A 27,282-nucleotide genomic window follows, 5' to 3' on the forward strand; every position below is an offset into this window, starting at 1 on the left:
TTTTATTATTATATAATATTATTTTATAATTATATATTTATTATATAACTTTTGTTGTTGTTAGTCATTAAATGTGATTAATTTCAGTGCAACTGTTGCTACGTGTAAGTGAAATGGTAAGTGAAAAGTGAAACAGAAATGGTTTTATTTTTGAAAGCTTTACAAATGGAATTATATTTTCTCTCCGTATAGATGTGGGTGGCCTTCTAGCAAACCACAGAATACACCAGTCTAGCAAATGTACGTTTCTGTTTTTGAAACATTTTGTCTTGTAACAAAAGTCGAGATGAAATTCAAAATTTCGAAATAAAATCACATTTTTAACTCTTTTTAAGGATGCCATGTTCCATAGAGTATGACATTTAATTGCATTCGCTTTCCTCAGATTTGATCCTCTCTGCTGTCAGTAGAGTTGGAGGGCAGAGCGCAATGCTCTTACGCGTGATTTGGTGTCAGTGCAGTTCTCATGCGCTCAGGAGTTAGAGACGCAGCACCAGACGAAAAACAGCCGAATTTACATCCGAAGACCAGCACCGCTCTTCAATTATTGTCTTGAGTGCTAATGAGGTTTTTAACGCAGCATCAAAACTTGGTAATGAAATAGTGCCGTTTCGTGACACTGATTTTGCGCAACTGTTTCCCTCGATCTGGTGCCAGATATGCTGGGGAATAAAATATGATTCTCGACGTTCTCTGTTCCTGTGAAATGATTTGGATTGCGTCTTGCATTTTTGGAGGAATTCAGCATTGAACGCAGTACGACGTTTTCTGGACAACTTTGGTGCCAGTGGACACGGGCAGTCGCGAAAGTCTTTTACTGCCTCGAGATTGTTGGCTCTAAGCAGGATGGACCTCATCGGGCTCTACTTGTTCCAGCTGGCAATTTTTGGTGAGTTTTCCTCCGATTAATTCTGCTGATTTGAGGGGAACGGAGGATGAGCTCAGTTGCAGCTGTTGCAGATGTGAAGGGAATGATGAATCACTTCTTTGCCTGCAGACGTACGAATCAATGTCGCTGCGTTTTAACTTCAACTTGTTTCTTTTGGGATTGCAATACTATTTTAAGTTATTCTAGCCGAAAGATGCAGTGTTTCGGCTGTTGGGACATTACTATTCTCTCTGGTTTGATTGTCAGTAGGCTACGCTAGGTTGTCAGTGCGCAATTAAGTGTCATTATCATGTTTGACACACCAAAATGAGACGCATCGGACGACCCGATAATGCGATTTAATTGATCTGTCTCTTGTAGTTAATGCGCTAGCTCACGGCACATTACCTCCATCATTAAAGCACCCGCCTGACACCCTGTCCGTCAAGCTGTGCGCGTCATCGTGGATCTCGCGCGGTCCGCAGGTAGAGCGCAGGACGCATTCTACTGCAGCTATGCAAATGCCTTTAAAGAATTATGAAGCAGCATCCTGAGACTGTGGAGTCATGAGCACTTGTCAAAAGCGTTTGCGACGGATACCTCCTAACTAGACCCCATGCCGCTGGCTCCTGTCGTTCCATTTGTGTATTCCACTGAGACTTAGTTTTGTCAAACAGTCTCAAGAGAAGCGCTTGTGCATTGGGCAACAGGTCGAAAGCAGAGAATTTGTGGCGAGCCTTCTTGGCATGCCATGGTGGAGAAAAAACAACAACAAAAAACAATTCAGATTGATGATGACAGCTTTTTTTTTCCCTCTTAGATTGTATGATGTTTAACAGCCTCACTGAAGCATTACTGATAGAGTCGTGCTTCATTTAGTGCTTTTAGATTTAAATTTCCACATTGAATATGGAACAGAAATGGGTTACATTTATGAGATAAATGTGAATGTCACAATGTTCTTAAATATATACTCACACAAACTTAAAAAGGAACAAAGGGAAAGTGGGAGGTGTGTGGGGAAGTTATCGTCATTAGAAGCATCTTGTCATCATATTTTCAAGTGGATTTTGACTACAACTTCCACCCATCTTTGATAATTATCAGAAGTAATGCAGATCATGTACTTTGAACAGAAAACTGTCATCATCCGGCAACCCAGTTTGCAACAGCATGCATATGTCAGTTTTCAGTGGAACATATAAATAGTTATTATCAAAATGTCAAAGCTTTCTTTTACATACAACAAAGACACAAATTGTCTGTAAAGTTCAGTTGCATTTTGCTTGATTTACTAAAAAAAAATTCAATATTTAGTGGCTTTGTTGAACTGGGCTTTTCCTTGCACAGTATCTGAAAATTGTATCACTATCCAAAACATGTGTTACCCTTACATAATGAAGTGCTAAGCTGTTTTAAGGTGTTATCTAGCCTAGGGCAACAAATGAAACCAAGACTGCCACTTGTGCGACATTAAATATAAAAAAGGTGCATAATACTGTCAAGAAAGCAATAGGCCACAACAGGTTCATAATAGGATTGTGAGCAAAAACCAAAAGCCACAAGTGGGACAGGATTAAAAACAGGAGTAAAACCAGAACAGACATTCAATCACAGGTTAGTCTTGAAAATAAGAGCATACTGTCAGTGTAAGGTATATACTTTCTCTCTTTCTGACACATACTGGTTTTCCACTGAGGTTCACAAGCAGAGGACGAAAGACATATAGCCACCAGCTAGACAGCCAGAGGCACATGTTATACAGTCATTGATGGAGAGTGACACTTTTGCACTGATTTTCACATGTTTGTTTTGGTGGTGGTTGAGAAATTCCATTGACTTTGGTCTAATGATATTTTCTGTATCCTAACCCAAAACTAACCTTCACACAAACCTTTTTGCATTTTCATTGAGACACATTCACCAGGTTTATTAAGCTGTTTAGGTTATTTCAGGTTTTACTTTCCTTGTGAAGACATTTTATTTATTCTATCACTTTGAAGTCAAGTTCATTTGGTCTCTTATAGAAACACAATACACTGCAAACAGCAAATATTTTGGGTCAGTCTATGAAGCGTTCTCTCCTGCAGGGGAGATACAAGCAATGTGAGCGATGATTGGTTTGTCTCCTTCTGTGTCACACTTCACTTTGACAGCCATCACGGTTCCAGTCCAAGGAGAAATGTTAATGGGCTTTGTCAACTGTTTTGTTGCAGTGTAATAATTTAGAGAAACTTTGCTCCCAAGTCTGCAACATAATCATGTCAAATGTGGGAATAAAATATGATTAAGTTATGAATGAATAAAGATGAGAAGAATAAGTAGCATATAATTCCGCTACACTACTTCATACTTTCTGAAGTGTTCATTCTATCACTTCAGTGTAAAGTTGTGAGTCTTTGAGCAAATCCAAAATTACCCTTTCTCAAGGTGTTAATACAAGTGATAATTTCCAACAGTTAACAATAGTGTAAGATTCATGTATGCGAGGCAAATGAATTCCAACTTTCCTAGACTAATGCTCATTTAGCCCTTTAAGCTCTTAGGGGATTGAATAAATTTGTTAGCTGCACATTTAGTAACCTTGAATTGTGGCAGATTACATTATGCAGTGCTGTTCATTGCACCATGCTGGGATATGAATACATTCTGGCACGACTGCTGTTTCTCACCAGCATTAATGTGAATGGTCCCTTTCCTCTCCTACTGGCCTGTCCAGGTTCTCTGTCTTCACCCTGCTAATTATCCTCTGCATACATCTCTTAGTCTATTCGTTCGGCATGATTTTTGGGGTGACTTTTTAATTAGCTGTCCCTGTGAGTGAATATTGACTGGGATTGACTTGATTCAGCCGGGGATAAGTAGGCGGTATAGATGAGTATTAATGTGAGGTGAGCAGACAGGGCTGTTATGTGTCTCAATAAAGGACTCATCACACTGAATTTGGTCTAAAGGTGGAATCTTTGACTGAAATCTTATATAATAGCATGAGTAATAATGAAAAATGTACATTTTGTCATCATTTTACTCACTCGTGTTCCATTACACATTCATAAGACTTCCGTTCATCACAAATGAAGATATTTTTACTGAAACATTAGAGATTTCCGTCTCTTCTTTAAAGTTTTATTTGCCCCAAACTTTAATGCTTTTAAAAGTTTAAAAGAAAATTGAGCTGTAATCTTTGATCACTTTATATGATGAGCAGATTTAATTTGGCAACACTGTAAAAAGGTTATTATTCATACATAATTGATAAATTCACACATATACTGTAGAGCACATCAAATATGACTTGAAAAAAAAAATAACAAACGTTTGAGCTTCCGTTTACCATCTATTTGATAAGCTCTATGTGAGTTGATCAATTGTTTATAAGTGAACAAAAACCTAAATTAAATCAGTTCATTGTTTAAAATTATGTCTCTTCAGAGTGATATGATTCATATGGATTACTTTTATAATATTTTTATGAACTTTCTGAATTGTCAAAGTTTGAGTGTATTGGACTTTCAATGGAGGCACAAAAATATCTCAGGTTTCATAAAAATATATATCTTTAACAGCTACCCTGACTTATTAATGTTTCATAAACCCATCTCATTTAAAAACAAAAAACAAAAAAAAAAACAGCGATCAATCCCTAAATCCTACCCTCAGTAGAGCATAAGCAGATCATATGAAAATGTATTAATGATAATGAGATTGAACAAAAACATGCCAATTTGCCACCAATTCACCAAAACATAAAATAGAGTGAAATGCAATGAAACTGTGTTGGTAGAATTATTAACTTGGGCAGTAAACTCTCACCTCTTAGGAGAAGCTACTAAATATTACATTCAAAGTCAAAGTCTGCATTATTGTAAATTCTTCGACTTGTACAGAACATACATACAGAGAATTGAAATTACGTTACTCTCAGTCCCTTGGTGCATACAGATAACACTAACAGTTGAGCATAAAAATAGATAGAGATTACATATAAAATACAACTATACAAATAAGGCATGTATAAAATATAAAAAAATAAAAAGTTAAAGCAGCACAAAGCACATGGCAGATAGAGTGCAAACCAGTGAAGTAAACAAAATACAAAGATTGTAGTGCAAAAGAGCTTATTCAGTCTGATTAAAGCTCAGAGGGCAGTTCTTTATTTAAACTGACTGAAGAGGTAGTTGAATGAGGACATTCACTGACATTTAAGTTATTCTTAGATCTGTGTATGAGATCTGAGGATATTGCAGTACAATTTTTCATTATAACTGTTTAAAGGGGTCATACTGTATAATGCGATTTAAATGTTTCCTTTCTCTTTGGAGTGTTACAAGCTCTTGGTGCATAAATAAGATCTATGAAGTTGCAAAGACTAAAGTGTAAAATCCAAAGAGATATAAATGTTGAGTCAACCACACCCCCCAAAATGGTTCGTTCTAACACGACCCCACATGTCTATGTCAGTATGTGGGAAGATTTGCATAACGCTGCCCAGATGATCACGCAAAGAAAGAAGACGTACATTTTATTTTCACTGTAGTAATGTTATTTTGCCGCCACCACCACCATGTTGTATAAATGCTTTGTGTTTGGTTGTGAAAAGAGAAACTACTTAGTTTGGCCTTCCAAAAGAGGACGATATCTGCTTCGTCATGCCTGGAGCTGATCCATGGTGGTTGACATGAGTCGTTACATGTGGTTGCCGCAAACCCAATGGACGCTTCTTCGTAGAATCCGCCGGCTGCACTGTTCTCAAACCGGCCTCCGCTCAATCTAGGCCACAGCTCACTCTAGGACTCGGTGTGAGACAAAGTCCTGAAAAGCGAAACTACTTTGTTTTTGCCTTCCAAAAGAAAACAGGACTAGAAATCATGTTTATATCACATTTATAATGGGTTTTAATGTTTATGTCTCATCGCTCTGGCCGGACAGGGCATCGTAATATGTTAAGTGGCGTAACATTTACATCACACGCTTGAGGTATTCAGCCAATCACAACACACTGGATAGCTGGCCAATCACAGCACACCTCACTTTTCAGACCGATGAGTTTGTAAAGCTTTTGTAAAAATCGACGCGTTTCAGAAGGCGGGGCATAGAGGAGAAACAATAATGTATAATATGTGGAATATAATGTGTTTTTTTAACCTTAAACACATTTCATTACACCAAATACACAAAATAATGTTTTTTTTTGCAGCATCATATGACCCCTTTAATTATAGCTTTTCAGTTCTGCCATTTATTGGCAGTAGTGTTGTTTTGCTGAGCAGCTCTATTTTTTCCTAACAGACTCAAAATCATATCCGTCAATAATGTATGCTAGGGTTTATTCAAGTTATGAATTCATTCAAATCTCCAACAAAACGATTCTCCATACCAAAGTGGAGACTCTGCTCATCTGTATATTTATTTTTTTCAAATGAAAACATAAACACTAGTTTCTGCAGGTTTGATGAAGGTAAATTTAAGACCTTTTTAAGAGAAAATAAAGACAAGTCAAGGAACACAGTTAAAGGAACCCAATACATCAATATGCTCTCTTAATGTAAATGTCTAGGGAACACAATGAGTTGTATTAACAGCACTTACAAGTTTGAAAATACAATTTCCAACAACTTTTTATTACAATATGTAAATAACGTTTATGTGCCTTCAGATAGCACTGCAAAAAGTTCTTTATCTGTATTTTTGTCTTGTTTTCCAGTGAAGCAAAATAACATAAGATATGTCTTGTTTATGGTCAAAATTGATAAAAATGAAGTGAGTTTTTGCTAGAAACAAGAACAAAAAGCTGACAATTTCCATGCGCATCTCCAGAAAATGTGTATTTGTTTTGGAAAACAAGACAAAATACAAGATGCTCCTTTTTGCAGTGCATAAAACTTTTATTGACTTTGTTGATTTAAGGATTCCTATTATGATTTAAAGGTGCCATCTGTCATGAAAAAATCAAGTCATACTCCACATTCCATACCAGATGGGGGCAGTATGCCTCAATAAAGTGAATTGGTCTACTCTAGAGTAACAAATGAGAAACGGCATAGTCTCTATGCTCCGCCCCTACCTTCACAACAACCCTGCAGCCATGGCCGAAGCCTAAGAGGACGTTTTGCCTCCAGAGGAACGTTGGGTGATGTCAAGTGATTTTGAAACATGACATCTTCAAGCTACTCCCCTTCACCTTTATCAGTGAATATGTTCCTATTCTTTTTGTTCATATTACACTTTGAGTTGTATATACACATTATTTGAATTAAATTAATTTGACAGACAGCATTCTGTCAACATCATTGGTCAACATCAGACAGCTGATGTTGTCCAAGCTAGCGCCAACCAACGTAACCAGAGCTGCCAACTCTCAAGCATTCACCGTGAGACACACGCAATTGACTCTTTTCACACGCTTTCACGCCACACATCAATTTTCTCACGTACAGAAAAACCATGAAGCAAAGAGGACACAGAGACCAACAGACTAGACAGAGCAGCTTAGTTATGATATAAAAAAATGGGTAAGTTATAGCTAGCTAATTATCAAACGCAGCTACGGTTAGCCATCGCTAACATTAGCACGTTTATTGAACAGCCTTCGATACATTTCTATGTTATAACTTCCCGAAAAAAATACACAAACATATAAAACAAACTTCTAGCGAAATACTAACAGCATCTAACTTACCAATCCAAAAGAAATGTTGCAAGTTCGGTGTCGAACCTCATTTCTTTCAAGTCCATCAGTTGTCTCCAGTGATTGAAAGCAGTGCCGATGTTTACTCTGGTTCGGCTCCTTTTCTTATCGGATTTGATTTGTGATTCCGAGCGCGGTTGTTTCCCTGTAGCGGGTGGTGGTCTCTTGCCAAGGGCTTCAGTCATCCTTCTGCTCTCTTCCCTGAACTGAAATGAAGTAGTGGGCTGTACTTTCCACAAGATTGTCATCAGGTTCAAGTATGCCCACAAGCCGTGCGAGTGTTTCGTGTATTGCAGGTTGGCTGGTGGTTGTGTTGCCCGCATACCGCCTCCCATGGCCGAAACTGGTATTACGACACCTGTCGGGCCGGGGCTAGTAATGCTAATGCTAATTAAGGTTGATATCTCTGCAGCACTATAACTTGACATTTTTTTAATGACATCATCGCCCTTATTTCTTCTCATTCTTTTGATGCGTGTAGGTCATTTTTTGGATATTTTTACCTCAATTTTTGCACATGGCACCTTTAAGATCTTTTAAGGCCTTAAATTGTGGATGGGGATGAATTAAGACATTTTAATACCCCAGAAACCCTGTGAGCAGCATAAAACAATGTAAGTATGCTACAGATTCAAATAAGATAAGGAACCGTCATACTCTAAGAGAAAATGAACATGTTGTCCCTCCTCATTCACCTGTGCATGAATATGTACTGCGGCATATACCAGATCTTTACTCAGAATGACACATTTCTGCCATCAAATCACCCAGTCGTAATGTGGCGTTATACTGTATCCAGCACACCTGGCGTTATGTATAGACCTATATGTGTGAGGTCAGGTCTGAAATACGCGCCCTCTGTGCGAGTTCATTTAGAGTCAGTCATCCATTCAGTCGGCATGTTGCACAGGATCCGACCCCCCCCCCCCATCATCTGGAGAGAGCAGAGAAGAAAAGAGAAGAAATTGAGACCTTTTTTGGATTTAGATAAAGGAAAGCACACACACACATACACACACACACAATCTTGGAGCAGGCAAAGAGGACTGAAGCACAGGAGGAGGTGACAGAGCCGCTCATTATGTTAACGGCCTATCATTCTGCCGTCTTTTGTAAAGGCACGATTAAACTGCCAGGACAATTACCAGAACCTCAATAAAAGAATCTGGCATTTTTACGACTTCCATGCGGCATACCGACAGGCAGAATGGGAAAGGCCGGAGATTGTCTGGAGTGATTTTATCTCAGCACGGTTCTGAAGAATGCTACCACCCCTTGCTCAAAAGCAGAGACTTCTTGTTAGTGCTACGGAGGCTGGTCGTGAATAAGGGGGAATTGAGGCTGAGCCACAGTCACATGAATACAAATGAACAGGGATCAGACTCTTGTCGAGTCCATGTGCCGCAACCACAAGAATACAGATCAACAATGCAGGGTCTGATGGTCTCTGCCTGGGAGTGGATATAAAGTGATGTGTGAACTGAGGCACGTTTTGTTCTGTTTACTGTAGCCTTTCTGTCCCTTCTGTCTGTAAGAGACTTTTGTTTATGAAGAACAAAACACTCAAGCTTGGAGAATGTGTGAACCTCAACCCCTGTAGAGCCGACATGTGTTCGAGTTCAGGATCCAAAATTACGGAGCCCCGCACATGACACGCAGGAAAAAATATAAGGCTAAATCGTTTGCACGATTTACTCATTCGTTCCCTCAATGTACTAAAACGTGCACACGATTACTATAGAGTTCCCTCAATTTGATATTTCGTTCACTCGATTTATAAATTGTGCGCACGATTTACTAATTTGTTCCCTCGAAATCGAGCGAACGCAATGGTAAATCGAGGGAACACAACAGGAATCATGTGCACGTTTTAGTAAATTGAGGGAACTAATTTATAAATAGTGCGCACAATTTATTTATTTTTTCTTGCATGTCATGTGCGGGGCTCCGTACAAAATGAACTTTCTGCAATGGCTAGTGAAAAGAGAAAATATTTTTTTAATAATAATATAATATATATATATTTTTTGTAACCATTAAACTGCATTTAAAATTATTCTTTTACAAAATATATTTTAAATGTAATTTTCTGTTTATTGCGCTGCTTTTTTAAGTGTTATTTTTAAAGATGTACCAGATGGCACCATAATCTGTAAAAATATTATATTAAAGAATTAATAATGTCCTACATGAAAAAAATATTTGTTTAAAAATACTGATCAAACTGATTATTAGTCTATAGTCATTGACCAAGGTAATGCTAACAGTACAGGTCATTTTCTCACTTACAGCATCAATACAAACTTACTGTCTCGTTACTGACTGTCTCTATCTCTTAAAAAAAAAAAGATTTTATGGTGTAATGCAAGGAATATTTTGCATCATGAATGTCTGAAAAAAAAATCCTACAGTGCTGAATCCTTCACTGAGATATAAGCTGTTTAAAGACAAAGGCAGATGTGTCAGATTGACAGATAAATTGTCACTTACATCAGCAATTCTAAAATTATCATTCATGCAGTTCTTTTTAAACCATGTAATGCAGCTTTTCCCAATAAAGTTGCTGACCAACTCTGTTTGATCACTAAGTCTATTTTTACTTGTATTTGTTGTGTGGCGAGTGTTAAATTTAGACCCTGTATGTACAGATCAACTGCAATAATGTGGCACCTGTGAATTCTCACAATACAGACAATAAAACGTTGCCTGCAGTATGGCATAAACATTATCTCTGCCAGTTCTAATGAAACCTGCATGCATCCTTTATAGCAACAGTGTGACTAAACCTCATTCACATGCATTAAAGCCACTTATTGCATATAAACTCAAAGACAAAAGGGGCATCACCTCTGGTGACTAATTCTTTCTGTATAGGTAACCTATATGGTGTACTGCCAGCTGACACCATGCTTGTTACAGTCAAAGGCTAAAGTCAGCAGGCTTGGCATGGCATCAGTTATAATTAGGTTTGGCCAAACTGGATATGCCTCACATAGTTCTGCCTTTGATCCCTTCATGTTCATTTGGGAGCTGATGGAAATGACAGATAGGTCAAATCAGGACAACAAGTGGCAGAATCTATGGGCAGTTCAGCCAAACACACTGTTGATTGGTTCTTAATGAGTGGTTCACCAAAACGCACTGAGCTGATTGGCCTGTAATTAGCAGACTGACAAAATGCACCATGCTGATTGGCTCGTAATGAGGACAAAATATGGTGAAGGATTATAAACCAGTCATTAACAGTGCAGGTGTCTATTGAGAACAAGCACTGTGAAAATGGTTTATAAATTAAACAGAGAGCACAGTTTTGTATACTTTGACAAGAAGGCAAGCTATCAGCCTATTTTGTATGATTGCATAATAGATGCATTTTCTAAAAAAAAAAAAAAAAAAAAAAACTCGAAGCTTTTAATATGCATTTTAGCTTTGAATACAATTCACAAAGAACTCTCAAAAAGAATTCCGATATCTTTTGATTTATTATTTATAAAAGATAAGACAATATTTGACAAACAAGATATCGCAGAATACAGCAGTAGAAGATAAAATAGACAGCGAGAGAATGCAAACTTTGTAAAGGGGTCATTAAATATATTTATTTATTTTATCATTCCATTGTTCTCCTGACATCCATTAGTCATTTTTTTTTGTAAAGATTTGCACCAAAGTTGGTAATTCTAAATCCTCTCTCTGAATTTTTAATAGGTTTAGTTTTGCTGCTGTAATACAGTAGCTGTACCTTTAAGACTTCTAAGGGAATTCCTACTATTGATTTCTATATTCCATTCTTTAATAACAGCCACAGAACATAAAGTTGAACATAAGATTTGATGTTTTAGGAGCAGAACAACACAAATCTTCTTCTTCTGGAATTTAAGCATAATGGTTTTATTCATTAATTACTGTAACAAGGTGAACTAAAAACCTATATTGTTGATGTGTTGTGCTGATGGACTGTCATATGTTAATTTAATCATCTATATGATGTCACAAATGTGCAATGTGTCACTTTTATAGACATAAATTGTCCTTTTGGACCAACGAGTCAAGTCAATGTTATTTGTACAGCTCTTTTTACAAAATGCATAGTTATAAGGCAGCTTTATAGAAAATCATGATCTTAATGTTTATACGTTATAATATCCTACATTATTTGCAGGCTCTGTGGAATACTTGACTCTGATTGGTCAGTAGTGACATTCCTAGGTATGTTATCACTTGATAATAACCGGTAAAAACTAATAACACAGGCTCATCCAGGTTATGTCTCGGTTACGTATGGTAACCCTTGTTCCCTGAAGGAGGGAACGGAGACGTCACGTTGGTGACCGACGAATTGGGATATCGCTTCAATAGACCAATCTACTTTGAATGTAAACTAAACGAGCCAATGCACATTGGCATGCAATTATTGCATCCAGCTGCTGCTGATCCGCAGCGTGAGTATAATAAGGCAGCAGGTGCAATGCATATCAGGTTTTCTCTGAGGAGCCAAGCCGGTGACCCTGTGGGTCAGCAGTGGTACAGCAACCATGGCGACGGGATGTGGTGTCTCCGTTCCCTCCTTCAGGGAACGAGGGTTACCATACGTAACCGAGATGTTCCCTTTCAGTCAATCACTCTCAACTTCACGTCATTGACCAACGAATTGGGATCCCTACCAAAGCGCCATGGGTGCTGCCCCTTCCAGTGCCCTGTGCGAGCCACCTGCGCCCCTATTAGGCGTAGGCCGGGGCTCAGAACAAGTAGTTCCACTCAATATTATCAAAGCATTACCTCACTGGGTGAGATTGGATAACACTGGGAAAACGTACCCCTTCTGCTTGGAACAGGAATGCTGCAGAAGCCCCATTCTTTCTGAAGGAGTTTTCAGAAGCAAATACACATATAGCATCCATTTAGGTGTATATGGAGAAATTTGAGGTGATAAAAACCCTCTTGGGCAGGCAGATGTCTGCTGGGGGAAACATGGGCATTTATGGTGCATTCACACTTTGCATTCACAAATGCAAAGACGCGAATAGACATCCTGCGGCATTTGCACGAATGAGGCGGTGCGAATGATGCGGCGTGAATTGAGTGTTTTGGGCATTTTGACGAGTTGAAAAATCTGAACTATGGCGAAAATTTACGCCACATTAACCAATCAGGAGCTTACTCTAGTAGTGACGTGATTACGACAAGCTGAGGCAAAATCCGAAACAACAATGGAGGAATTATATTTTATGTTTAACTACAAAAGAGGCATCAGAGCCAGCGGCAAATGTCAGAAGGACTAGCCGAGTCGAGACTGCTCTCGTCTGTAACATGAGCCCAGCCCGCAAATTTAAAAATATCTGTCAGTGAGGCACCATGATCCAGCACCAAAGAGGATGCAACACTTCTAGTTGAATGAGCTTGCAACCTGAACGGGCAGGGCACACTCTGTGCCTGATAAGCCAGGGTTATGGCATCCACAGTCCAGTGGGCCATCCTCTGCTTAGAGATGGCATTCCCCTGTTAGACTCCGTAACAGACAAAGAGCTGGTCTGAGGTCCTGAAGCTTTGTGTCCAGTCTACGTAGCATCTCAATGCTGGACAGGACAGAGCAAAGCCAGGGCTGGGTCTGCCTCTTCCAGAGTGCTTGCAGGTTCACCACTTGGTCTTTGGGGTGTAGTGGGAACCTTGAGCATGTAACTGGGCCGGGGCCTCATGATTTGCTGGGAGTCAGTCTGCCCCAACTCTATGCACGAATCATCAACCGAAAATGCATGCAGGTCCCCTACCCTCCTGATGGAAGGCATTGCAAGTAGGAGTAGATATTCAATTAAAGAAACTTAAGCTCAACTGAATGTAAAGGCTCCACTGGGCCCTGCTGTAGTGATTTTAGCACTAGAGTCAGTGATGGAGTACTCGAGTCCTGGACTCGGACTCGAGTCCGACTAGAGACTCCATTCTCTGGACTCGTGACTCAACTTGGACTCGCGGACTGATGACTCGTACTTGGACTCGGACTCGAGGATATATAAAATCGGACTTGAGCATTAATCACGTTGTTTTTGACAAAAAATTTTATAAAAAATGTTTTGTGCCCAAGACCGGCCGGGATCTATTCTTTTCCCTCACAGACACTGCTACCGATCACTCTCTTTGCTTGACAACATACTCACTGACGTCACTCACTTTACTTTCACTTTACTTTTTTTCCAAAGCGCTCGGGCACTTGCGGGAAAGGATGAAGCTGATTGGATAGTTCTTGTCACATGACCCGCGGTGCGCTTGCGGCATTCTGAAAAGTTGAGATGTTTTTAACTCGATGCGGTGCTGATGCGCCTGGATGCTTCCATTATGAGCGCAGATACTGCGCGCCTTCATTGGAAATAGAAAAGACGCGATATTTGAATGGCCCTTATCATTACACGTTGCTTTCTGACCAGTCGCGTGCCGGCACACACACATTCAATTGAACACACACAAACGCTCTCTCTCTCTCTCTCTCTCTCGCTCTTGGCATATCGTATTGATTTTTATGTTTTAAGTATCTTCAAAATACAGTGTCCTGTAAAATGCACGTTTCTTTTTTTCGCAGAGTGTATTTCTGTAATAGGCTACAGTGTTAAAGGATTATTTCACACAAAAATGAAAATTTCCTAATCATTTACTCCTCCCAATGCCATCCAGGATATCCATGGCGTTTTTCTTAAATTATGTTTTTTAAGGAAAACATTTCAGGATGTTTTCTTCATATAATGGACTTCAATGCCTACCAACTCAGTTGGTTGCTATTGTTTCCTCAAAAAACTTAAAATTTTTTCCAATACGGGACTCAAGACTCAACTCGGACTCGAACTCTGGTAATGGGGACTCGACTTGGACACGACTCTGACTCTTCTTTGGTGACTCGGACTTGGACTCGGACTCGAACACTGAGACTCGAGACTTGACTCGGACTCGACAGTTGGTGACTCGACTACAACACTGACTAGAGTTAGGTCCCAAGAGGGTATAGAAGGTGGCTGGGAAGGATTTACCCTCCTTGCCCCTCTAAGGAAACTGATGACGAGGTCATGCTTGCCTAAAGACTTCCCATTCATGGGGTCACGGTGCGCAGCCATAGCGGCAACCTGGACTTTGAGGGTGTAGGGAGACAGCCTTCACTCCAGCCCTTGCTGCAGAAAGGAAAGCATGACCGCAAATGGCCATCTCCGGGGGTCTTCTCGGGAAGAAGAACACCACTTGACGAACAGGTTCCACTTCAAGGCGTAAGTGTGTCTCGTAGACAGTGCTTTTGCTGAAGTGATGGTGTTCACTACCTCCTGGGGTAGGTCACCTAGAACCTTCGCGTCCCATCCAGGGACCAGACATGGAGTTTCTAAAGGTCTGGATTTGGGTGCCAAACGGTGCCCCAACCCTGAGTCAGTAGATCCTTCCTCAGAGGAATGGGCCATGGAGGGGCTGTCGCGAGGAGCACTAGTTCGGGGAACCAGGTCAGAGTGGGCCAATACGGTACCACTGGCAAGAGAAGGCTCACTGGGGGAAATGCATATTTGCGTAGGCCCCATGGCCATCTGTGTCGGAACAAATGGCAGTGAGAGGTCTCTGGAGAAGCAAACAGGTCTACCTGAGCAACTCCGAACTATCTCCAAATCAGCTGGACCATCAGGGGATGGAGTCTCCATTCTCCCAGGAGCATTGCTCGAGACAGCTCTTCAGCTGAATGGTCGAGCAGGCCCGGAATGTGAACAGGATGTGACCTCAGAACCTTCTGACTCCAAAGGAGAAGGTGGCGGGTGAGTAGCAACATGCGACGGGAGTGCAGACCACCTTGTCAGTTGATGTATAAAATGGTAGCTGTGTTGTCCGTTCAGACCAGCTTGTGCTTGCCTCGTAAAGCAACCTTTGAGACGGTTCAAGGCAAAGCGCACTGCTAACAATTCTAGGCAATTGATGTGCCAATGCAGCTGTGGGTCCGTCCAAACCCCTGAGACTGCATGTCCGTTGTACGTGGTCCCCCAGCTGGTGGCAGAGCCATCCGTGTGAACCAAAGCATGCATGGAGATCTGCTCTAGGGGCACCCCTGCCTGGAGGAACACAAGATCTGATTACGGGATGAGGGTTTGGTAACAGGCCGGTATAACCAAGCACTCCTCGTAAGTTCTGAAAAAGTTTCAGTTGGACCACTGTCCTGCCCTTGAATGTGTTCATGCAGGATAGCACCGACCGCGCACGTTCCTCTGTGAGGCATTTGACCAAATCCAACTCCATACCGAGAAAAGAGATCCTCTGCGTCAGGGAGAGTTTGCCCTTTTCCCCGTTGACCCGAAGGCCCAACAGGCCTCTGACTTTAAAACTCTGACTTTATATCGGCTGAAGGGACCGGCTTTTATCGTGTCCTTCGCCAATAGGACTGCGATCTCTACCCACAGAACAGGGGCATTGGATGCTTTCACTGTAGTGAAGTGGATACCGCTGAACTTGGGGGGATGCCGGGCGAACTGAATCGCATAGCCGAGGCTAATGGTCCACAGAGGCCAGCGAGATGGGCTGGGTAGCACTGACCAGACCCTTAGAAACCATACAAACGGGACCAGCGGAACCACAGCCATACCCGCAGTGGGGCAGCAAGTTGGAACACAGGGCCCCAACTTGGGCAGCTTGTAAACAGGCCGGAGAGGGGTGTGAGTGTGGGGTGCAAGGCTCACCTGGTTCCACAGGTTGGCAGAGGGTGCGTGAGTAGGGCCTTCATGACGCTCTCGAACCCCCCGCTGCTGCCATCTGGCAAAGAAGGAGGATGAGTGAGGTCTGGTGCTTGGCCGGCTGCAACTCCCTGTGCTCTCCTGAGACACTGAAAAAGAGAAAACTGCTCTCTCGTTTAGATTTCCAGATTCTCCATCCGGCCCTCTTCCAGGGGAGGGAGAGGTGCCTACACGATCCCCCAGAAAGCAGCTACCTCTCTCTGGGTCGCCCATCCCAGGGCCTCTTGCTCTTCTGCTCACCACCAGGTTTGACGGGGGCCAGGACGGGTGGGGCGGTAATAAATATAAAATATAAAAGAAATAAATGGTGTCAATATTGATAAGGTGAGCTAATCTGTTTTTAAAATGACTGTTGTTATGCACAGGTGCTACAGTTTGATTGCCGTCACTGAAGGGTACAAAGTGGTTTAATTAAGTCTATGTGGTCTTTGCTGAAGGCAATACATTTGTGCATAAATAGTGGGATCTAAAATTCTGGGGGCACAATGAACATTTGGGATTCAAAATGTAACTATAACCTTGAAATAAATAGAAAGAATATTGAAGATTTTAAAGCAAAGAAACATTATGATGGATTTGGATAATTCTGGATAAATCACATTGGATACCATGGTCATGAGATTTTACACAAAATGTATGGAGTCCATTAAAGAGAAACAGGGACAAATTGATATTCAGATAATCTAATTTGTTACGAGAAAAAAAAAAAACTTTCAGATTTTAAATGCACATTCTCTACATGTAAATGCAAAAAAACATTAAAAAAAATCATAATTTAAAATTAAATAAACATGACAATGAAGACAAAAGGTTGCATAGGGAGTGTTGTGGTGATCAAATGGTCATCAGTGTTAGCGGCTGGAGAGATGGACAGTTATTAAGCAGCATTTATTGATCCCCGTCTCCTCAACATGCTCCCGGGATTACCCACTGTCCTCCTCGAGGGCTATCAATGTTCATTAGTCAGTGTAATGCAGAGTGATGTTCCTGTTGTTCTGGAGTTTTGGAGAGATAGATAAAGCATTGGGAGGTGAGAGTATCGATAACATCACAGCGTGTGGGCGGCAGCATTTGATTTGAGCCTAAGTCGTGTCCACTCAACAGATGGCTAACAGTAGTGGTGCTGCCACATTCCCAGCACACAGTGGTTAAAACATAAATGGTCTCCCTGGACTGCTGTATGTGTGTATGGTAAGATTAAAATTTTTTTTTTGAAAGTCTCTTTACACTCTCCAATTAAATATTTTGCATTTATTTTACTTAAAATACAGAGTAAAATGAGAAATCAGTGAATTATTACAAATCAAAAGAACTGGTTTAATATATTTCAAAATATAATTTATTCCTGTGATGCACAACTGAGATAGTGAATTGGTGGGTTTTGTTACATGTGAGCCAAAATCATCACCAAAGACTTAAACTAATTCAGTCTGTGTGCATTGAATTTATTTAACACACAAGTTTCTCAATTTGAGTTGAATTAATTAAATAAATGAACTTTTCCACAATATTCTAATTTATTGAGATGCACCTGTATACTATTGGGCTGTTGAATGCTTGATTTTGATTTGCTGTCAAATGTTCTTGTCAGGAATATGGACCTGTTTTGTTGTGTTTTCTCTCCCCATGTGCTCCGTGACTCAGTTTCTCCTGTGCTTGATTGTGTTAATGTCATCCAGGTGTATCTTAATTACCCTCGTTACCCCAGGTATTTAAGTCCCAGTCTCTGCTGTCTGTACTTGTTGGGTCTACTAATGTTTGTGTGTCACTGTCATTCCTAGTGTGGAGAACCCCTTATTTTGCATTTATTAAAGTTTCTCTGATCCACATCTTTGTCGTTCTCTCTGACAATGTGTGTCTTGACCACATTTTACTTTCATATCACCTCACAAAATGATTTCAGTTACTTCAAAGTTCCTTACAGCCTACAACAGCAAAAGAACCGAACATCAAACAAATATATGACCCTGGACCACAAAACCAGTCTTAAGTTGCTGGGGTATATTAGTAGCAATGGCCAAAAATACATTGCATGGGTCAAAATTATAGATTTTTTTAATGCCAAAAATCATTAGGATATAAGATCATGTTCCATTAAGATATATTGTAAATTTCCTACCATAAATATATTAAAACGTTATTTTTGATTAGTAATATGCATTGCTAAGAACTTAATTTGGACAACTTTAAAGGTGATTTTCTCAATATTTAGATTTTTTTTGCACCCTCAGTTTCCAGATATTCAAATATTTGTATCTCAACCAAATATTGTCATATTCAAACAAACCATACATCACTGGAAAGCTTATCTATTCAACTTTCGGGTGATGTATAATTCTCAATTTTGAAAAATTTACACTAACCCTTATGCGTTGTTGGGGACGTTTTCGTCCACTAGGGGGTAAAGTTGAGTCTTATTTTGTTTTACCAAGGCAACCCTTCCAAAAAATGTATATTTTACCCCCGGGAAGCAATTTTTATCGGGGAATCTCCTGGAAGCGCGATTGGACTAGTTTTGGACTAGTTTTAAGAAGCAACTGGGCAGGATTTGTTGTGAAAACCTGGCAACCTTGATCTGAATGCACGTGCTGGAGATATACCTCTAATCACAGGAGCATCTTTACTGATGAGATGCGCATGAAAATCGCATTCGATTTTTTGCACAGCCCTATTATCTACAAATAGCATGCTTTCTTTTTCCTGCTCTCTCTCCCATAAAAATTGCACATATACTGTACAGACACACATGAGCACAGAAACTTGTCAGTTGTCAGCGCTGCTCTGCAACTTTATCAGTAAAATAGTTTTGTTGAATACATTTGTTGAATCAGTTAAACTTACAGGTTCACTATGAGATGCTGCAGCCGAACACTGTTAAGACACAGACTCAGGTAATTTAATAATCTCTAATAACTGCATTAGACTCCATTAATAGCTGCATTATCAATGGCTCAAGCTTCCAATACTGGCTCTGAATTCATATTTTGGAATTGGCAATAGAAGCTCGGGATGAGATAAATAAGAAATTACAAGAGCAATTCAAGGACAACAACCTGACAAATTTCTTAAAATAGCCATAATATAAAATTGGTAACAATAATATAAGTGAAATAACTGACTCCAGGCCATTGAAATTATGTAAGGAATAACTGACTACAGGCAGTTGAATTAGAAAAATAATGCACACCCGAGGTGATGATGGGTTACACCTTGGGTGTGCATTATTTTTTCTAATAATTCAAATGCCCGGAGTCAATTATTCTGGTTATACTACGGTTACCACATCTCAAGACATTGATCAGATTATATATTTCAAGGCATTTGTCCGGTTTTGAGTAGGATTTATTTCTTCCGTATCTCATCCAACGCCCCCCCTGCTAATTCCAAAACATAATTTTAGACCTACAGAAAGCAACAGCATCCCTACTAATAGTGAAATTTTAAGTTAATTTTCTTCACATACACCACTTGTGAGAAATGTCATGTAGATTTTAAGTTGCTAAACTACTTTTTTCCTAATAAAATGTCGTGAGAGTGTCGAGTGTTGGCCAGAGTCATAGTGGGTTTTGGTTATTTTGCTGTTAAGACCTTTGAAATTAAAGAAATCATTTTGCAAAGTAATATGGAACTGTAATGTGGTCAAAAGTTACCGTGCGTTTCCCTAAAACTAATTGCACACCTTAGAATGTTTGCCAATCAGATTCAAGCATTCAACGGCCCCGTGCTGTATATAATATAAGAATAATGCACACCCGAGGTGTAACTACCACAAATTCAGTAGCTCACCATCATTTATTCCCTACAATTCCTCCATCACCACAGACAAAAAAAACAGATTACTTCTTCCAAAAAATCTCTCATATAATCCATTTTGTGTTTAGCCACCTAGAAACATGGAGGCTTGTCTTACCTCACTTCGCCCTGATCTCCCTTAATTTTGGGAACACTGTGGGAAAATTTACAGCTGTATTTTTTCAATACAGTCACAAGCAATATTGGTTAAATAATTTTTTGGCTACCACCTCCAGCTCAACCATATGCTGCAACATGCCAGGTGTTTTTGGAAGAAAAGAATGCTGTGATTTAATCAGCTGCAGGTTTTTCAGGGCTAGTACACTTAATTGTGTTGTCCTTTTTGTGTGCACTTTTTTTAATCTGCACAAATTCTCGTGTTTTCTAGTGCATACTGATACTTTTGGTGGTGAAATAAAGGACAGCAGCATATATATTGTATTGTGGTGCATTCTAGTGTGGCGAGGCAATAGAGATTTACTCAGATATTCAGTCTGTGCAGACAGAGCCTGTGTTCTGATCAACATGAGCTGCAGTGTGTGTTTAACAGGGCTGATCACAGACAGACCACACCTGTTTCTCCTGTTCAATCTAAAGTAGACAGGAGTGCAACAGCATTTTATTGGTTTGAAGTATTTTACAGGATTGGGGAGAGAGAAATAGAGCAGAGGAAGATAAATGGAGGGGGACACAATGAAAAAGCTGCACGCACACTCACGCACAGAAACCTACAGGTATGCAAACAATTTAGCATCAAAGGCAGACACACTCATCGTACCAGTTTGAATCCTGTCACCAACACAGTCTAACTCAAGCCAACAGAAACTGCCAGCAATCCCTTCTTCTGTGAAACAATATATTTAGTATTTTCAATTTACTTTGATAAAAATCTTTATGTATACTGGATAAGAGAATGGCAGATCAGAGACTCAAAGTGGTTCCTGTATTTAGAAAAAGCTCTGTATGATAGACTTCAAAACCTAAGCTGGCCCCTCCTGAAAATCTTAAAAATGTATGTCTTAAAAACGCAACAAAATCGTTTGAAAGCACTTCTCTTCATCGGTTGATGTATTTACTATTGAAACATCAAGAAGGCATAATTTATCAAAGGTCTCTTTTTCCTCATAGTAATAATTAATAGCCAGTGCCTCCACAAGTACATGCACAGTCCCAAATCTTTTACTAGAGACTATCCTGAGCTGCAGCAAAGCAGACAGGAAAACAGTTTGTGCCTTACACTTTTATGAGCTCTCCAAAACATGTGGAAACTAGTAAAACATCCACTATGATATAATGAAATGTGTGTCATATGTTGCTAGAAAAAGATACTGTATCAAAGTAACAAAGGGTTAAAATTAGTAAGAATCACCAAAGGCATTTCTAGTGTTTTAAAACACCAAAAGGTTTTCTGTAAACAAACTCTAGTCATCAAAGGATCTTGAAAAAGTATCAAGTGCTTTCAACATAGTTTCTTGGGCACACAATAATTCTATTAGAATGATTTATGAAGAATAATGTGAAGCTGAAGACTGGAGTAATGACAAGACAAGTATTTTTTAAATGCAATAACACTTCACAAATATTAATGTTCTTGCTGTCTTCCTTTGTGCTTAAATGTTATTTTCTTGTATTGAATACAATTTGGTATCAGGTAGGAGGACGAGGTAAAAATTTACATTTTACATTCAGTATGCACATGTGGGTGGGAAGATGTGGTTTGTATAAAAAAGAAATGGACAATGCAGAGCAGAATGGGTCAGAGATAAGACATGGCAGAGGGAGAGTAAAACGAGAGGACAAACCGCTGGAATCTTAAATCAGGTCAAGATAAAATCCTCCACCTCCTTCATGTTTCGCTCTACCTCATTTTCTGTTTTTCTGTCTCTAGCGTTGATCTAAGGCCACAAGGTTATTGTAACGCTCACCTTTTTCTGCTCCAAAATTACATTTCTCAACCATCCCTTAGCCTTTGTCCAGACTACTTGTGTATGTGTGTGTGTGTGTGTGTGTGTACTAGTATACAGTATATGGTTTATGAAGACACAAAAGTGCATAATGACATGGGTACTTCAATGTAAACATAGTTTATGAGGACACTTCTTGTGTCACCATGAAACAAAAGGCTTAAAAAAAAACATACAAAAATTTTTTTTTAATGAAATCCGTAGTTTTCTGTAAGGGGTAGGTTTAGGTGTAGGGTACCCATAAACCACAAATGCAAGTGTGTGTGTGTGTGTGTGTACACCTGAAAGAACAGAAACCTGTAGAGCTCAAATCCTCAATATTCTGAGAAACTGTCTTTTGTTATTCTGTCTTAACACTTAAGTGAAAATTTGACAAGTTATATTGAACCCATATAGATCTAAATGACATCAACATGGTTGCTAGACAGATTGAAAACAAGTACAAAATGGATTGCTGTGGCCAGTGAGAAGCTCATGTTCAATGAAGTGAATAAACCAATGTATTGATTTCAAAGCCACCTCATTTGCCACAACAACAGAATGATTATGAATCTTTCTAAGCAAACACTTAAATGCTAATTTGATAAGAAAACAGTCATGTCCTGTTATTAATTCAGTTTAACATTCATTTGAAAGCCTTAGAATATCTAGCAGGTGTTTGTAGCTATGAACTGATTTGGACAACAGATCCTGCCGTGTGTTTGTGTAGTTATTGTTTTGCTGTTGGCTGGGTAACCGCAGGTGGGCTGTTGTAAGCTGAGCTTTAGTGGATTGAACCATAATGAGAAATGTCTACTTTCCTCCTACTCACCTTCTCTCTGATCCTCAGCTTAGAGTGTAGGGGTCAATGGACTCCACTGGGCTGCAGTTGTGTGTGTGTGTCTGTGAGTGTACAAGGCTTTAAAATCGAGATGTTTGACCAGCGCTTACTTAGGTGGACTTGTAGACAAAGGCAAAGACCTGCTGCTGTTTAGCAGTGGGCTACAAACACTTGACAGCTTCAGATTTGACCCAGGCCTTTTACCTACAGCAGGGATGTCAATTCCTGATCCTGGAGGGCCGCCATCCTGATGCTAAACTCCTGTACACCTGCTGATTGTGAAGACCTTGATTAGTTGTTTCAGGTGTCTAATTAGGGCTAGAGCTAAACTTGGCTGGAAAAAGGCCCACAGATAACAGGGTTGGATGCTCCTGACCTACAGGAATATGCCTGTTTAAATGTAATCAACTATTTATAAAAACAAAGGAAAAATGTTTTGCAGTAATGGAAGTCATAGGGGACACATAAATAGCATAGTGTATAAAATTTTAAAATATGCAACTGTGACACTCTGTTTCGAAAGAATAACCATATCATGAGATAGCGTAACATAAGCACTCAATATTTATTGTGATATTAATAACGGAAGAATGGCAAGAGCTGTTTAAGTTTTTAGGTCAGTTTTCATATTAGTATAATGAAACCCTATATTTTTATTGTAATATTAAAATATTAAAATGTCTTTCGCAGGTCTTTCGGTCTGTTTTCACATCAGTAAACTAATATAAAGTAAAATATTGTGACAATATTACATGGTCTTTTGCGAGATCTGTTTTAGTCTTCAAGTCTATAGTCATTTCAAATAATATAACTTCATATTTTATTGAGATGTTAATAACATAAGAATGCCCTTTACAAAAGCTGATTTAGTCTTTAGGTCTATTTTCAAAACAGTAAAACAATATAATATATTTTGGTCTATTTTTCACATCAGTAAAATAATAGAACTGATATATTGTATTTTAATATGAATAGAATGTCTTTTGCTTAGTTTTTATAACTCTTTAAAAATGTTTTCCACTTATGATCCCTATTAGCATTCTTTAATGTGTATGGATATGCAGTAGACCATATTTGTTATTTTTATCTGTCTAAATTACAAAAAGCATTTTGAATTATTCATCAACATTTTAAAGAATATTGGATACATCCAAAAACCAGATGTTTTCCCACTAAGAAAACAGGCCCAACTTAATCATCATTTAGATGAAGTTACATCTTAAATATCAAACATTTTTGCAGAGTAATTCAAGTAAAAGCACTAACAACAGTTTAGTCTTTAATCTGAGCTGTCAGTCCAAGTGTGTAAATTATTTCCTGAGCTAATCATCAACATGGCACAGATAACGAAGCATTTAAACCAGAATATCCACTCTTCAGCATTCTAGCGATCAGTAGCCCTGTTGGTTTCTTTAAAAGAAGCATTCACAAGATTAATGCTTCTCTAGGAAGTGTCTTTCATTTCTGTCCGAGCTTACATTAAGAGCATTTAGATAGGATGTATAGGAGCACATAAACGGTCGATCTGACCTTAAACTGTAATCATAGCTTTTTCTTTAGAGCCTGATCTGAGTTGTTTTACAAAATCCACTTAAAGTAACTCTCACTTCTAAAACAAATGCTTTGGAAACACATTTACCAGCAGATTGCAGCAGGCTGTGTTCACTTTGTCTCACTCAGGGTCAAACACTGATTATTCTGTCAGATAACTTGATGGCCAGTTGAAAATGCTGAGTAAGAAAAGCAGTCAGTGGCCACTGCCTCCATTACCAGGGTCAAATGGCCGGAGTGGTCTGTAAGGAGCAGTTAGTGGTGGAGGAGGGTCCTGCAGACATCTGTCTAAACGGAGCCAGGACCTCCTAGAGGACATAAGGGTTGAGGGTGCAATCCCTTAATAACCCTCACAGGCCAGCCTTGGAGACGATGCCAGGAAAATGTCGCCGGTGGGAAGGTGATAGATGATGTTGGCGGGCTCTGGTTTTATTGAGGTTTTATTGAGGTTGTAGGAGAATGCATGGCTGCCATGAATAAATGATTCTCTATTACCATCTGTCAGGGGACTAAATCCATTCGTCATTATTACTTATTCACACAAGCTATAATGCAAGTTAACACAAACGTGACCACATATACACACGCGTAACTGTAAGACGGCATGAAATAAGTATTGCTTAGCAGGCAAATAAAATATCAACTCATAAGCAGCTACATGAACATTCACAAATCGTGTCGCCTCCTTGAGCTCTTAGTCTTGGAATGCATACATCAGATGTAATGAATTACATCTACTTAATGTCTGACACTTTAAATTTTGTGTTCAGTTGCATATTTAGATCGCTGTCCTTTATCAAGGTGATGTAGGAATATTGTTTGTGTTGGCATGCTTTATGACTGTAAACGTAGAGGGGAATGCGCAGCACGCGTAATGGTCCCCCTCTTAAAAAAGAAGTATATTTTAGCACACTTTAAAAGGAGTATTTCTTACACAAATTATATAATTCAGTGCAAACTAAATGTATTTTTTTTGGACAAGGATTAGCTAAAGTGCACTGTTGAATGTACTGCCAACCATTTACACAAAAAATAACAGTAATACTAAGAACAGAAAAATAATTACAAAAATTATGAAATTTCAATGGAAAATTGTGTCATGTATTTAAATATATGTAATTACACACTTGTAATGATGAAGTGCTGTATAACATTTATAACATATATTAACTTTAAATGTATTGATAACAGTACAATTACAATTAAAAGTAATTTAATCAGAATAACATCACCAACATCAGAATAACTACTTCTTTAAAGCATTAGAAACAATTATAGTATAATCTAAAATGCAAAACTTTTAATTTCACATTATTACAAAGCACAATTTTTAAAAGTGTGTAACTAAAGAAAAACTAATTGGTGTAAAGCAATTTTCACTCAGAAATTGTTAGTAAATTAGCTAAATATAAAAACGTCAAGTAACACATTGAAATAAATGTGAAAATTTGAAGAAAGACTGAAATAATATTTTGTTTGCATAAGGGAATATAGCACTGAGCAAGTTCTTCAAGCATTGCATGTGTTGCAGGAGGCTTTAGGGCTGGCAATACATTTTAGTGCGGGATCATGAGCTGTCTTGGTCTGACCACTTTGATCTATGATGGCACTTGTTGTCACTTCCAGATTTTTGCATACGCATTCTGCTCACACGGTGCCTTGCTTTTCAAACCAAATTGTTCTCACCCCCCTCTCCTCCCCCTTAACCATCATACACAAAGGTCTGAGGATTTCATGTATCCATGTGGTCCCTGCACCAGCGAGAGGGGTTTAGCATGCAGCGTCAGTGCCAAGCCTGTGCAAATATTCTCCTGCTGTGTGATGCTGCGCCGCATGGTTGAATAAGTTAGCGTTTCCTGCTATGCTAAATTATGCCATTTCTTTTCATTCACTCACAGGCATGCAGGACTTGATCGACCTACAGCAGTGAGCATACTTCAGTGGGTGAAGCCCTTTGCTCTCAAAGTCTCTTTTCCACCCCTAGATAAATAATTCCGGCCTTTTTCCGTCTCCTACAGCCAGCCTGTTTATATTCATGACGCTATGCTAAGCATAGCAAGATACTTATTTCACGCTTGCATTATGTAACCAACTGGTCATTACCAGCGAATGCTCTGGCCTTGGCTTCCTGTCGTGGGGTTTGAGGAGCGTTGGGGGAGTGGAATGCAGCTCTGTACCTGCTGATTAAGGCTGATTGGCTGAAAGAGGTCATGCTGCTGCAGGTGATTGCTCAGGGTCGGTAGACGTTTTACTGATGCTCAGCGTTACTTCCATTCAAAGGATTTGAATCAAAACGCAACCAGAGAACATGGAAACGTACTACTACCAATTAAGTCACAGCTTTACTGGGGAATTTGATTGTACCTGTGAGTTCAGAAATACATTTATTGTCTTAGTATCTTATTTAGATGTGAATGTTGACATATGAGCAAAATCCCTCTTGCTGCTGATATTATGCTTTCATCTAGAGCATTGGAAATAGCTAAATTCAACCCAAAGGAATCCTGTAATGCTATATGTTCAGACACGTCCTGCTTATCCAGACCTTTCATTTTTAAATCTGGTGATCATTTACCTACACTTATATGATTTCATTTCCCTGGAGGTTCACAGAATACCCCACATAGCAAACGGACTTGGCCCACATGTGGCCTCAAGGTGGCACTGCTGGCCTCCTGTCGGCAATGGCATGTACCCTTTCAGCCAGAGCTGGGCCATGTGTGGCAATGACGGCACGGCAGGGATCCGGCTTGGGCTGTGCAAAAAATCGAATGCGATTTTCATGCGCATCTCATCAGTAAAGATGCTCCTGTGATTAGAAGTATATCTCCAGCACATGCGTTCAGATCAGGGTTGCCAGG

The 27,282-nt window shown here is 39.4% G+C and overlaps 1 protein-coding gene across 1 annotated transcript in view; it reads left to right on the forward strand.

Annotated features, from left to right (window-relative positions):
* Window positions 1-428: 428 nt before the first annotated feature.
* LOC132157163 (GDNF family receptor alpha-4-like) overlaps window positions 429-27,282 on the forward strand; it is a 119,350-nt gene continuing 92,496 nt past the window's right edge. The window contains exon 1 of the mRNA XM_059566376.1: window positions 429-889. Within this exon, the coding sequence (XP_059422359.1) occupies window positions 847-889 (43 nt within the window). The 5' untranslated portion in view covers window positions 429-846. The remainder of the gene's footprint in view (window positions 890-27,282) is intronic.

The sequence above is a fragment of the Carassius carassius genome, chromosome 14 (assembly GCF_963082965.1).
Source record: "Carassius carassius chromosome 14, fCarCar2.1, whole genome shotgun sequence".
Classification (NCBI taxonomy): Eukaryota; Metazoa; Chordata; class Actinopteri; order Cypriniformes; family Cyprinidae; genus Carassius; species Carassius carassius.